Source organism: Arachis ipaensis, chromosome B6 (assembly GCF_059453495.1).
Source record: "Arachis ipaensis isolate K30076 ecotype BB chromosome B6, ASM5945349v1, whole genome shotgun sequence".
NCBI lineage: Eukaryota > Viridiplantae > Streptophyta > Magnoliopsida > Fabales > Fabaceae > Arachis > Arachis ipaensis.
The window spans coordinates 133,763,280-133,777,965 of NC_142441.1; the positions used below are offsets into that span (position 1 = coordinate 133,763,280).

Here is a 14,686-nt window from a genome sequence, read left to right on the forward strand (position 1 = left end):
AATTTTAAGATTTTAACATATTATTTTTGTTAATAACAATATTTTTTTAGATTATTCTCTTCTATTATCTTTTAAATATGGTAAATAAAAAATTATCATTATTTTTTAAATATATACAAATAAATAATTTTATAAAAGACTAATGAAAATTATTCATAAGTTACACCATTAATCTCTTTAATTATAAGAAAAAGATGAAGTTTGATGGAACTGTAAAACTAGAAAAAATACAAGAGATGATTTTTAAATTTGAAAGGAAGTGAAATGAAAAATTTTGATTTTTTTATTAAAAAGAGAGTAAATCCGTAATTACATTATTATTTCCTCTTTCTTTATTGGTTTTCATCCCACAGTTGAGGAGAAAAATTTTTTGTAGACCCCACTCTACTTTTTTCTTTTCCTCTTCATTTTTTTCGGTAAACCAAACAATAGAAAATTTGATTTTTCACCCTTTTTCTTTCCCTATATTTTCTTTTTCCCATATTCATTTGAAACAAACACAGTGTTAATCATAGTGAGAAAAGATTTGATCAATTAAAAAGGAAGATTCCGACTTATTTTTTCGAATCATAGGAATTAATAGCCTGGTCATAGCTATTGGACAGATATAAAAAGAGGAGACTCCGAGCTCCTCAAGTACGTTTTAATCCACCCCTATGAATTTCAATTTTGCCTGCAATACCTTTTGCCTACAAATGCCGGATAACTTTTTTAGTCGCAACCTCCCAACGAGTTTTATATTCAAGTACTTGATCTCATTAACTCGTATTAATAGTACTTATTTTTGAATATGATATTTTATGTTTTAATCTCAAAATCTTATTTTAGTAACTCGTGGTTAACTATTCAAAATGTCTAAAATATATATATATATATATATATATATATATATATATATATGAAATTTAAAAATTAAAATCTCAAAAGTCTAAGATAGTCTTTCTAAACGAAAAAAATTGATAAATTAAGAAATGAAAATGAAATCTTAAGAAAGTGAATGTCCTACATTTTTAAATTGATAAATCTAAGAAGGATATCCTTAAAGAAAACGAAATTAAAAAAATATATATTTATGAAATTTGATAGAAAATATGGTTAATAATTCTAAAAATATTGAAATAATATTTGATGGTCAAAGATCATATTTTATGAAATCTAGTTTAGAATATGTTAAAAAAAATTTGAAAAAAAAAAAAACTAAAAATTAAACCTTTTGCCGTGTATGTTATAAGCTTAGTTATGATATCAAGAATTGTTATCAGAAGAAAAAATAAATAAATTAAGAGTTTAAAAATTTTAAAAATTCAAAAAAATTATAAAATATCTCAAAAAAGGTCATGCTACTAATAACTAGTGTTAAATCCGTGCGATACATGAATTTATATTTTAATTTGACATGATAAATTAAAAATAGTATTTTATAACCATAAAATTTTTAACTTTAGTATAATACTATCATCGTTATTATATAATAAGTGTATTGAATTTGTTATTTTATATTTATTTAAAATAAAATACAAATAAAATAGTTTAAAATTTATAATATTCTTAAACGATAAGAAAAGAGACCTAAAAAGATAAGAATATATATAACTGTATTGGTAGCATATTAATTTTGCACTAAACTTTATACCAAAAAACCTAACAAAAGTTTATCAACAATATAATATTTTACTAACATCATTAGATAAACAATTGCCATATGATGTTGTGTTCTATGTTACACATTTCATTTTAAGTCTAAAAGTATAGTTATAGATAAATTAGTTAAATTTACGGCAAATATTCGTACAAAATTAAAAATCATAACATGTTACTAAAATGAAAATACTATTTTTCTTATCTAAATATTATTAAAAACTTTTTTGAACATGACAACATCAAGTATCCAACATCAAGTATCCAATTAGCAAATCTCTTTATTTCACCTTCATCTTGATCCGAAGAAGGCATTAGAAGCCTCATGCTCGTATGCAGTTTCAGAACCTTACAAAACGACCACGGATGGGATGAGTTAATAGTTAATGTCAATATATCGTGTCTACTCCCTTTCGGAATCATCGGAAGTATCTGTCTAAAATCACCTCCTAGAACAACAACCTTATCACCAAATGGTTGATGTGTCTTATGTTGATCGGTAACTGACATAAGATCCCTGAGCGTCTGATCAAGTGCTTCAAAGCACATTTTATTGAGCATTGGAGCTTCATCCCAAATTATTAAGTTACTTTGGATGAGCAGCTCAGCCTTCAAACTGCCATGCTTGATGTTGCAAGTAGATTCATCAGTAATTGTAATGGGTATTGAAAATCTAGAATGAGCCATTCTGCCACCAGGTAGGAGTAAAGACGCAATTCCACTAGATGCGACATTTAAAACAATCTTTCTTCTAGACCGAATAGCAGAAGAAAGTCCATTTCAAATAAATGTCTTACCACACCCACCATGCCCATAAACGAAGTAAAAACCACCAGAGTCTGTAATAACAGCATTGAGTATCTCATCGAATACTAACATTTGCTCATGAGTCATCTTTTGTTCTGTATATAAGTTTGTATGAGTCAACTCATTTGTGTCATATGCTAACTCCTCCTCTATTAGCTTATTCTGAAAAAGGCGAACACCAGACATCTCAAGATATGGCATTGATTGATAGTCTCTTAAAGATCTCGCATTGCTGTTGAGTATCTAACAAAAGCACATGGTGGTTTTATGAAATATTTAATAAGTAATTCCAAAATAAAACTATTAATATTATTAATAAAAATAATAAGAGAACACAATCTTGATATAAAAAAAAGACATAGTAAAATACCTTGATTTTTCAAAACTTTTCTCCTCTCATATAGTATTCCATCAGCTAATAATGTCCAAGTTGCATTCCAAACACGCTCTGAGTTGCTAATGCTATTAGACATCAGTAGCATCGTAAATAATTTTCTTAATTGATGACCAGATGTAAGTTCAGCTACCTCATTAATAGCTGTAATGAATTCCCTATCATTGCACAGTAGTCCCATGAAATAGCAAGCATCTTGAAAGCTAGAATATGTAATTCCATTAACTGTCTTAATAGACTCATATGTTGTACAACCTCTCTGAACAGTTAACAAAATTCTCATATAATAAATATCACATGTACCCGATGAAATATAGTTTAACCTCCCGATAGAATACCCTCTTTTGCATGGATTCCATTCCCTTACTTTTCTATTATAAACAAATTGATTTGGAAACTCAACATATATCAAAATTTGACCTGATTCAAATTTTTTATTGGCCTCCATCCATGCTAAGAACATCGTATATTTTTCTTCCTCTTCTTTCACAATTTCTTCAAGATTGTCATCGTCTTTAAAGATGATATTTTATTCTCCAGACAAATGAAAGGTTAATCTCATCACTGAAGGCCACCTCTAATAAATATCATAAGCTAAAGTTCTCCACATAGCCTCACATGCAGACAAATATCTGCAATCATAAAATTGTTTAATCTCATCAATAACCTGAGCATCCTCTCCACTGGAAGCTTCTTTTGTAACTCCAACTGCTTCTCTGTCTGGACCTTTATTCACATACTTGAACAAATATTTGATAGCATTTGACTTGTTGCAGTACTCTACATTAACATGCGCTTGATAAGACATCAGCAGATATGCATTGTATGGAACCACATTCCTATTATCCATATGGACTCCCTTCTTCTCAGTAATCACTCATGTGCCTCGTCTTCTATATGATGGGTATCTACTATTATCGATAACTGTGGTTCTACTGAATGTTTTGGGATAATATTTAGTGCAGTACCCATCTTTCATGCAGGGAGATTTTGAGAAAGCTCTACCACATAGTCCATGAATCATATATGTAGATACAGCTCTAAACAATTTTAGGTACCGAACAGGATCTAGCAACTCTGAAAATATTAACCGATCAATTTGAATTGTCGTTGTTATCTTATTGTCTCCACTTAACCATAAAAGAATGTGAGTATGTGGTAGACCTCTTTTTTGAAATTCCACCTACATCCCTTATACCAAAAAGACAAAAAAAATATGTTATAAATAAACTATCTATTTTATATATGTACTTTGATAAATTAAAGATGATAATAGAAAATCAACAATATGTTAAGTAAGAAAATATTTTGCCATTTATTTTATAACAATTTAAAGAAATATTTCTCTAAAAATAAGGTTGGATAATGAGCAATACCTGCATCTAGCACTCTAAATGGAATTCCTTGCTTAAGATCCGAGATTATCATGTCAAGCTTAATTTTGAACACTCTACACGATATATCCGGCCGGTCTTCAACCTTTAAGTTTCTTGGATTGTTAACCCTGCCAATCTCTTGCCAACTCGAGTTACGTGTCATTGTGATGAAAAGGTCTGGATATCTATATTTCTTACAAACTGTCATAACATCTTGACAATTATTAAACATGTATCTCATGCCACCAGTGAAGGACGCGGGTAGGATGACACGTTTACCTGCTTTGGAAGCACGAGTCCCACCCCTAACAACTACATCTTGAATCCCTTTGTATATATCACTCCTCGCCCTGGTTTGGTTGTTTCGATAGTAGGTCAGCCTTTGTGCTTCAATCATAGAAAAGCAATCAACCAAGAACTGCTGAAATAGTCGTCCACCATTGACAATGGTTACATACTCGACCCTTTTCTCTTGTATTCTAAATGCTATGAACTCCCTTAAACTCACATGCTGTTTCTTTCTATTTTCATCAGCCCTATGAGATTCTCGCAAATGAATGTCTTCTTGGTAGCCATCTTCAACATAAGGAAACATCATAGGATACTGAAAAGGAATAAATGCGGTGTGTGTCTCATGAATTCTTTGTAGATGTCCGAACTTTAATTGAACTATAATATCACGCCCTGTATCTTCAGAATCAAAATATCCTACTATTAGAGCTGCGACCTCATTAGAAGATGGTAAATTATAGACTCTTACGTCCTTTGATCTTTTTCGGTACAACCATAGCCTTATATTTGTGATATCTCCTTGATTCAGGTAGTTTCTCACTATCCTAAATTTGTGAGCAAGAACATTATATTGATCGATCATGTCCTTGAGGTCTAGAACTAAGGACTGGTCAATGTTGTTGTTGGTTGTTCTTGAACTGTATAAAACATTAATTGAAAAATGTTAGTATTCATAATTAACCAAAATCAAAGTACGAACTACCTTAATATGTTTTTAATCAGTTTGGAATGCATGATACAAACCTGAAAATCTCTATTCTGTTTGAGACCTCATTTTCTGTATCATAAATATATAACTGCGCGAATTTTGGTCTTTGTCCCTCAATTAGTACCAAGCTTCAAATTCTGTGGTAGTTTTGTCCACTCACAATAAACTGGAGAGGACCTGTCCCATCATTGATGGAGGTCTCTATTTTACGTCCGAGGGACATGAAGCAAAACATGCTATTATAAGTTCTTATATTATCCTTAAAGTGTTTGCTTCTTTGGTCTACTCCAGATATTAAATCTTGCAAAAGCTGAGGTGGACGTTGCAAAAATGGCACTTGTACCTTCCCTTGCATACAACATATTGAGAACTCAATATTGGATCCTGTTTTGGACTTCTCTGATCTCTCCTCATACCACATCATAGCGTCGCAATACCGACAAAAAAACTATAGGTCACCAATATCTATCACATCTAATAATCACCAAGATAATAAATTATGTTTCAGTTATTTCTGCAACAAATACTTTATACAAAAAATATATCTTTCTTTCACCATGTGAGGTATAAAAATAATATTTACAAAAAATTACTGATAATTACAATTTATGGATTAAAAAGATGAGATCATATAATACGGTTTCATTGTGCCAACCTCAAGACTTATATTTTACATGCACGCTAATCAAACCATAAGAATTACAATAAATCAATATTCAAATACAAAAAAGTATAATGTATAACCATATCTTTGTCAGAATTTTAAAAACTTGTACGCTAAACGATAATTTTTTGTTTATAGAAAGCATAACAATAGTAAATAATAAAGTGCTGATATTGCTACTTCTTAGATTACATGTTTCTCAGCAACATTGAATATGGCTGGGTATTTAATTCTATTATTTGTCGATAAAAATAAATAAAATTAAATACAATCTAAAAATTAATAACCTTATAAATTACGTAAATTTAGAAAAAAATATTTAAAAAGAGAGAAAAAATGAAAGTACTTCTACTGTGCAGAAACAATTTAAAAGATAATAATGTAAATTGAGTAAAGAGAAAATTTATAAATGTGACAAGTAAAAAAATTTAAATTTAAACATCGAAACAGTTAAGAAGTCACTTAATTAGGAATTAGTATTAGAATTTCAAATTTCAAATTTTTAAATAAAAATTTCTAATTAACTAGTACAAAGTTTAAATTTTTAAATAAAATTTTCTAAAGTAATTCAATTTTGTCAGAACAATATTAGAAATAGAATTAAGTATAGAAAAATGTCAAATTAAAATTTTCTTTTAAATAGTATAAATAACCTCACATTTTAATAAGACTGATAATTCTATTTACTTTAATATAATCTTTTATAATTAGTATAATAGCTTATAAATTATATAAAATTTTAAAAAATATTCTCAAACCCAATCGCTTACTTAAAAATTCAAAAAAAAAAGTTTATTTAAATTTAAATTTTAAATTTTAAATATAATATTTTAATTAAAAATTATAATTAGATTTTTTTTTTAAAATAAGTACACATTAAAAATCAATAACTAACTTAATTATATCAACAATAATTTATATGAGAAATTTATAACTTTATGACATTAAATAATAAATTAGAAATTAACAGAATATCAACTGTGTGAATCAAATTAAAAACAAAATCATAAGTAATAACCAAATAAATTTAATTTATATTTAAAAAAAATCTAAATTCCAAACATAAAAATCCAAAAGAACCAAAGAAAAAATAACAACTCAAGAAAAGACAATGTTTCCACCAAAACAAACATATACTTGGCATTATTCTATTAGATATACTCTAAAAGAGATTCTAAAATATGTGCATCCAAATTCTCAAGTTTCATTTTCAATCTTGATCTTCTTGCAAGTTGAGGTATCTCCTTGCACCTTCGAATCTTCCGACCTCGAGGATAGTCGCTTGGTTGGTGTAATAACATTTTCCAACACTTCGGATTCATCATTGTCCGCAACTTTATTGGAAAATTCAAGTAACAAATTCTGTACAAAATACTACGTTAAATTAAAGACTTCTTCTCACCTTTGATTTTATCTCAATAATAATTTTTTAATAAAATAAAGATCTAACTTTGAAAAAATAAACAAAAAAAATTCATTTTTTGAACAAATACCTTAGCACCTTCTACTTTCTACTCTTCAATGATTGAGGATGCCTTTGAAATTGGAAGCAAACCACCGGTGTAATCAACATCCTAAAATTATAATTAATTATTAATTATTCTTTATAAATTAGATACTACTAATGACCAAAGAAGAGAAAAATAAACTGATTTTTAATAGAACGTACACTTATATCTGTACTCACAATTTGAATAAGGAGAGCCTTTTTGAATTTATTTATGAGGTCCACATTATCAGTCATCTTCTTATCATTATAAGAAGGTGAAAAATGTGGATTATCGGATATTTGAACTTCAACGATGAAGATGAAGGTCTTATCAATTAGGTTGAGTAAAAGTATAGGTGTATCCGATAGATCTCCTTTATGCAAGGTATTACATAATATATTAATAATAAATAATATAAAAATTAACATTAAAAATATCTTCACTAATGTTTTTAGAAATAAATATTGGTTAGAACTTACCAATAAAAGTGGATCAAGTATCTCTACACAACTCTTTCCCAAAACTTGTTTTGCCTCTTTGTCAAAGACTACGAAACATACACAATCAGAGTCATCAATGACACCAAACTTTATTCGGTACCTGCTTAATAAAAAAAAAAACAGCATAACAAAAGGTTAAACATAGACTTATTCAATATCTAATCCATTGTGATTAGACTTTAAATTAAAAAATAAATAAATAACCTTGGAGTTATGGATAAAAGGAGATAGCTACAACTTGAACATTTGAAAATTTTTGTAAAAGCATACGTGAACTTGTTGCATTCACATTGGTCGTACCACCAGTCTAGAGTATCTATAATATGACTTATAGTGGCCGTTAGCCAAGACAACACAAATAGCATTCTGAAAAAAAAAAAACTTAATGATTTAAATCCTCTGAATTTGGTGAGTTTTTAAATCTAAAATATATATCTAAATAAATAAGATGAATAAACAAAAATAATCAATGTACAATAGATTTAAATTAATTTTTTTCTCAATTTTTTTACAGAAAAAAATTACCGTATCTAATTCTTTTAACTGCTCAATATTTTGTCTTGATAAATTTTTAAGAATGCAGCCTCATTTGGAATTCTGCCGATATTCCCCCTAAATTCTTCAAATATTACCAAGCTAGATAAATAAAGCGAAAAAAAACTACGTTAGATAATACATATAATATTAAAATAAAAAATTAAAAAATATATATATACCCACCTATTTTTAAATTGAATGACATTTGCTTCTTCAAGATTGAAGAACATCTTTGTGGCATACATAAAATTCTGCAAAACAATTTTTTTGAAAAATTTAATTTAATATAAAATTAGTAAAAACTCACATAAAAAATAGTAAAAGCTCACATATAAAAATTCACATAATTATGAATAAATATTACCGTTATATAACTTCACTCTAACAAATTGTAAGACGACAACAGTTCTATCTTTATTGTCGGATCCCAAAAAAGCATTTAATTCATGTGCATAGTTGCCAAAAAATGCACTTTTCATTATTTTTCTATGTCAAATAGAATGTTTAATATTAAATATATTTTTTATAACAAAATAAACAAAAAAATAATTACAACTAAAAAAATAACTACCAATAAAATAATATCAAATTATATATATATTTTATATTTTAAAATTTAAAAATTAACAATAAAATTAAAACGTCAAACACAATTTAAAAAAATTAATAATTAGTTTATTAATTATTTTAAATTCATAAAAAACTAACTATGAAAAAAAATGCTTTTTATTAAAATTCTTTTTAAAAAAAATTTAAATATTTATTTTCAAAATCAATCCGAACTGATCTTTTAAAAAAATTTAAATACTATTAATAAAAAACGTCGTCTTTATTTCAAAAACGTTTGTCCTTGAATAAAAACGTTTGTTATCTATTAATAATATTAATAAAAATATTCATAATAAAATAAGTTAAAATAACAATTTTAAAAGATGAGAATATCAAAATTTTTAGATTTATAAAAATAAATATATGATTATCCATCATTAATTTCTAATTCAATAACAGTGTATTTGGTAGATTTGCCATTCTTTTCAAGAGTTCTCTCACTTCTAATTTCAGCAAGATATCCAACAACATCTGAAATAATTTAAAATAAAAAAAATTATTATCAATAAGTTTGTTAAAAATAAAATACAGCTGAAATTATCAATTAAATAAATAAATTTATAAATAAATGATACTTTTTCTAAAACAATAAATTTACCAACTAAGTAGGTAGAGTATTGAAAATGTCAAAACCCACAAAATTAAATCCATAACGTGGAATACTTGACGATTCTGGAAGTCTGTACACATTCAGTACATTGGTTTAAATTAAGGGTTTGATGTATGTAAAGAAAGGGTTTGATGTACTTTGAATTGTAGTGCTACACATATTTCATAACTTATACTTTTATAGTTGACTCATAGCTAAAATTTTTTAAATTTGATTGACTTTAATTTAAATTTAAATTTAAATTAAATTTGCAGATAAAGTAAATAAATATATTAATAATTTTTAAAATTTTAAATTAACGTAAATTTAAATTTACATATGTAGCTACAATTTTTGAAAAAAAAATTATAAAAATTTAAAAAATAGTGTTAAAAAGAATCAACAAATTTTTAAAAAATAGTGTTAAAATTTAAAAAATAACAATTTATGTAAAATAATTTAAAATTTAAAAAATAACAACTTAAGTACAACAATCTAAGATTTAAAAAATAACAACCTAAATAAAATAATTTAAAATTTAAAAAATAACAACCTAAGTATAACAACCCAAACAAATAATTTAAAATTTGAAAATAATAACCTAAGCAAATAATAATTTATAATTTATAAATATAAATCTAAAAATTTCTAGTGACGACACCTAAACAAATAAACTCTCAGAATTAACGTATAAACGCAACGTCAATATATGAGCTCCTCATTTGTATTACTACTAGTGTTAAACCCGTGCGATGCACAGACTTATATTTTAATTTGACATGATAAATTAAAAATAGTATTTCATAATTATAAATTTTTTAACTTTAGTATAATACATTGTCATTATATAATAAGTATTGAATATGTTATTTTATATTTATTTAAAATAAAATACAAATAGAACCGTTTGAAATCTATAATATTCTTGAACGATAAAAAAAAATACCTGAAAAGATAAGAATATATATAACTGTATTGGTATCATATCAATTATGCACTAAACTTTATATAAAAAAACTAACAAAAATTTATCGACAATATAACATTTTACTAACATCATTAGATAAACAATTGCCATATGATGTGCTCTATGTTAAACATTTCATTTCAAGTCTAAAAGTATAGTTATAGATAAATTAGTTAAATTTACGACAAATATTCGTACAAAAGTGTAAATCATAGCATGTTATTAAAATGAAAATACCATTTTTCTTACCTAAATGTTATTAAAAATTTCTTTGAACGTGATATTTGTTGTTGATGACTTTGGATTGCTATCTTAGCCTAGAATTAAAATGTTCAAGTCATTGCGACTCTTAACTCTTGACAAAGCAACCTAAAAAGTTGTCCATAGGTGAATACTAATTTTGGCAAGTCCTACATGTGATAATGATTTACCATATAATAAAATAATTTGGTTTTTTAATATTTTTCTCCTTTTATATAGTATCTCGTCAGCTAATAATGCCCAAATTGCATTGTAAATAGAATTTGGTTTGCCAACGCTATTAGATATTAATAATATCACAAATAGTTTTCTCAATTGATGACCAAATAGCTGTAATGAATTTTCTATCGTCATACAGTAGTCCCAATGAATAAAAAACATCTTGAAAGTTAGGATATGTAATCCTATTAACTGTCCTAATAAACTCATATATTGTGCAACTTTTCTTTACAGTTAACAAAATTCTTATATATTAGATATCACCTATACCCGGTGAAACTAGGGGTGGCAACACTACCCGAACCCGCGGGTACCCACCCCGCCCCTACCCGCTCGGGGCGGGTAATTACCCGCCCCGCACGGGGGCGGGTTTTTGGGCGGGGCGGGGCGGGTAAAATGATTAATAATATATGTAACATATATAAAATAATTAGTAAAATGATTAATAATATTTTATCATATATAAATTTTTACTTTAATTTATGTTATGTATGTAAATGGTGGTTATATAATTTTTAAAATTTTATTTTATTTGTTGGATTTAATAATTATAGGGGCGGGGGCGGGTTAGGGTTTAACATTTTACTACCCGCGGGTAGGGTGGGGCAGGTTTGATGTGAGTTTTTTGTAGGGCGGGGCGGGTCGGGTAGAGCAAAAACCCGCCCCGTTGCCACCCCTAGGTGAAACATAGTTTAACCTCACAATAGAATACGCTCTCTCGCGTGAATATCATTCACTTTTTTCTCTATCATAAACAAATTGATTTGGAAACTCAGTATACGTTAAAATTTGACTTGCTTTAAATTATTTGTTGGCCTCCATCCATGCTAAGAACATCGTACCTCTTCCTTTCTCTTATTCCATAATTTTCTCAAGATTGTCATTATTTTTAAAGATGATATTTTGCTTTCCAGACAAATGAAGGTTAATCTCATCACTGAATGCCATCTCCGATGAATATCATAAGTCAAAGTTCTCTACACAACCTCACGTGCAAACAAATACCCCCAATCATAAAATTGTTTGATCTCATAATAATCTTAGCATCCTCTCCACTGAAAGCTTCCTTTGAAACCTCAACTGCCACCTTGTCTGAACATTTATTCATGTACTTGAACAAATATTTGATAGTATTTGACTTGTTGTAGTACTCTAACATGCGCTTGATAAGACATTAGCAGATATGCGTTATAAGAAATTACATTCTTATTATCCATATGGAATCCCTTCCTTTCAATAACTACTCTTATGTCTTATCTTCCATATGATGGGTATCCACCATAGTTAATAACTATGGTGTTATTGAATGTTTTAGGATAACATTTGGTGTAGTACCCATCTTTCATGCAGGGAGATTTTGAGCAAATGGTACATGAATCATATATGTAAACACAGCTCTAAATAATTTTGGGTACCGAACAGGATCAGACAATCCTAACAATATTGACCGGTCAATTTAAGTTGTGTTTGTTATCTTGTGGTCTCCACTCCACAAAAGAATATGAATATGGGGTGGACCTCTCTTTTAGAATTCTACCATGTACATCAATATAATAAAAAATAAAAAAATAAAATGTTATAAATAAACTATCTATTTTATATATATGCTTTGATAAATATATAACTGTGTAAATAATTTAACAAAAATTTTTTCTAAAAATAAGGTTAAATAATGAGCAATACCTGCATCTAACACTTCGAATGGAATCCCTTGCTTAAGATCGGAGGTTATCATGTCAAACTTAATTTTGAACACTCTACATAATATATCCGGTCGGTCTTCAACCTTTAAGTTCTTTGGATTATTAACTCTACCAATCTCTTGCCAACTCGAGCTACATGTCATTGTGATCAAGGAATTTGGATATCCATATATTTCTTACAAATTGCTAGAGTATCTTGATAATTATTAAACATGTATTTCATGCTACCTGTGAAAGACGTGGATAGCTAGAATGACACATTTATCTGCTTTGGAAGCACGAATTTCATTCCTAACAACTATATCTTGAATCCTAACCCCTTATATATATCACTCTTGATCTTATCATTAAATTAATATTTTTATTTTACGCTCTTTTCAAAATAATGGCATGAGAAAAATTGAAGTTCAATATTGTTTTAAAATACAAAACTCTTTTAATTTAATCAGAAAATAAAAATTAGAAATAATTGCTTTAGTTTCATCATAAATTATATTTATCCTATTATTTGTCAATAAAAACAAAAAATTAATTATAATTTAAAAATTAATAATCTTATAAATTATGTAAATATCTAAAACTAACAACTTAAGAAAGTTTATTTAAAAATTAACAACCTAAGCAAAACAACTTAAGCAAATAACTTAAAATTTAAAAGATAACCACTTAAGCAAATAACTCATAATTTATAAATAAAGTTTTAAAAATTTCTAATAACGACACCTAAGTAAATAATTTCCAAACTCAATGTATTAACGTCACATCACCAAAAAATTTTCTATTTTTTTCGAACTACTAAATTAGTTCAATTTTTTAGGAACAATAGAAAAAAAATAAATATAGAAAAATATATATTAGTTTTTTTAAATAGTATAAATAATCTCACATTTTAAGAAAATAAGTAATTTCATTCAATTTAATCTAATATTTTGTAGTGAGCAAATTTGCTTATAAATTATGTAAATAAAAAAGATCTTTTTAAAGACATTTACTTATTTAAGAATTAAAAAATATATATTTTTTAAATTAAAAAGTTTAAACAAAGTGTTTTAATTAGCAATTAGAAATTAGAATTAGAATTTTTTAAATAATTACACATTAAAAATTAATAACCAACTTAATTATATCAACAATATTTCGTATTAGAAATATAAAGCTTTATGATATTAAATACTAAATTAGAAATTAACAAAATATCAACGGTATAAATTGAAAAAAAATCACAAGTAATAACCAAATAACATTAATTTATTTTTAAAAAAAAAATTCTAAATTCCAAACATAAAATTCAAAAAAAAAAAACAACTTAAAAACAAATAATATTTTCACCAAAACAAAAATATGTTTGGCATTATTCTATTAGATAGACTTAAAAAAGGGATTCTAAAATATGCCCATTCAAATTCTCAATTTTTATTCTCAATCTTGATCATCTTGCAAGTTGAAGTATCTCCTTTTGCCCCGAATCTTCGAACTCCAAAAATAGTCGTTTGGTTGGTGCAATAGCATTTTTTAACACTTCAGATCCATCATCGTCCGCAGTGAGAGAATTCAAATAATAAATTATGTACAAAACACTACGTTAAATAGAAGACATCATTTTTACATAAATTAAACTTCAACTTTAAGAAAATAAACAAAAAAATCTTTTGAAGGAGATAACTACAACTTGAACACTTGAAGATTTTTGTAAAAATATAGGTAGATCTCTTTAAATTTTATAAAAATATAGGTAGGATTTAGGGCAAAAAACATAAATAAGTCAAGTCGTGTAATATTTTACACAAATCAGCCAAAGCAAAATCTGGTTCATCAATCAACCAAACCATGTTTACATGTAGTTCAAAGCAGGTAAGTTCGAACTCAATTATCATATAATTCAAATCATGTAGATTCGAATTATACACTGACACACAAACCGACATAATTCGA

The 14,686-nt window shown here is 26.9% G+C and overlaps 1 protein-coding gene across 1 annotated transcript; it reads right to left on the reverse strand.

Moving 5' to 3' along the window:
• Positions 1 to 2,418: 2,418 nt before the first annotated feature.
• LOC148562808 (uncharacterized) lies at positions 2,419 to 12,897 on the reverse strand. Its single transcript, XM_088491001.1, has 8 exons — positions 12,735 to 12,897; positions 12,038 to 12,143; positions 7,849 to 7,969; positions 7,395 to 7,453; positions 4,216 to 5,144; positions 3,507 to 3,619; positions 2,832 to 3,098; positions 2,419 to 2,688 (listed from the first exon to the last, which is right to left on the reverse strand). Exons 1-8 carry the CDS (start codon positions 12,895 to 12,897, stop codon positions 2,419 to 2,421), a joined length of 2,028 nt encoding a protein of 675 aa, XP_088347127.1.
• Between the last annotated feature and the right edge of the window lie 1,789 nt (positions 12,898 to 14,686).

Coding starts and splice junctions, on each gene's coding strand:
- LOC148562808 (XM_088491001.1), bottom strand. CDS start 12,897: ATGACATGTAGCTCGAGTTGGCAAGAGATTGGTAGAGTTAATAATCCA. Junction 7,970..12,037: donor GGTATTTGTTTGCACGTGAG/GTTGTGTAGAGA, acceptor TTTATTAAGCAG/GTACCGAATAAAGTTTGGTG. Junction 5,145..7,394: donor GCATCCTCAATCATTGAAGA/GTAGAAAGTAGA, acceptor TGTTTTATACAG/TTCAAGAACAACCAACAACA.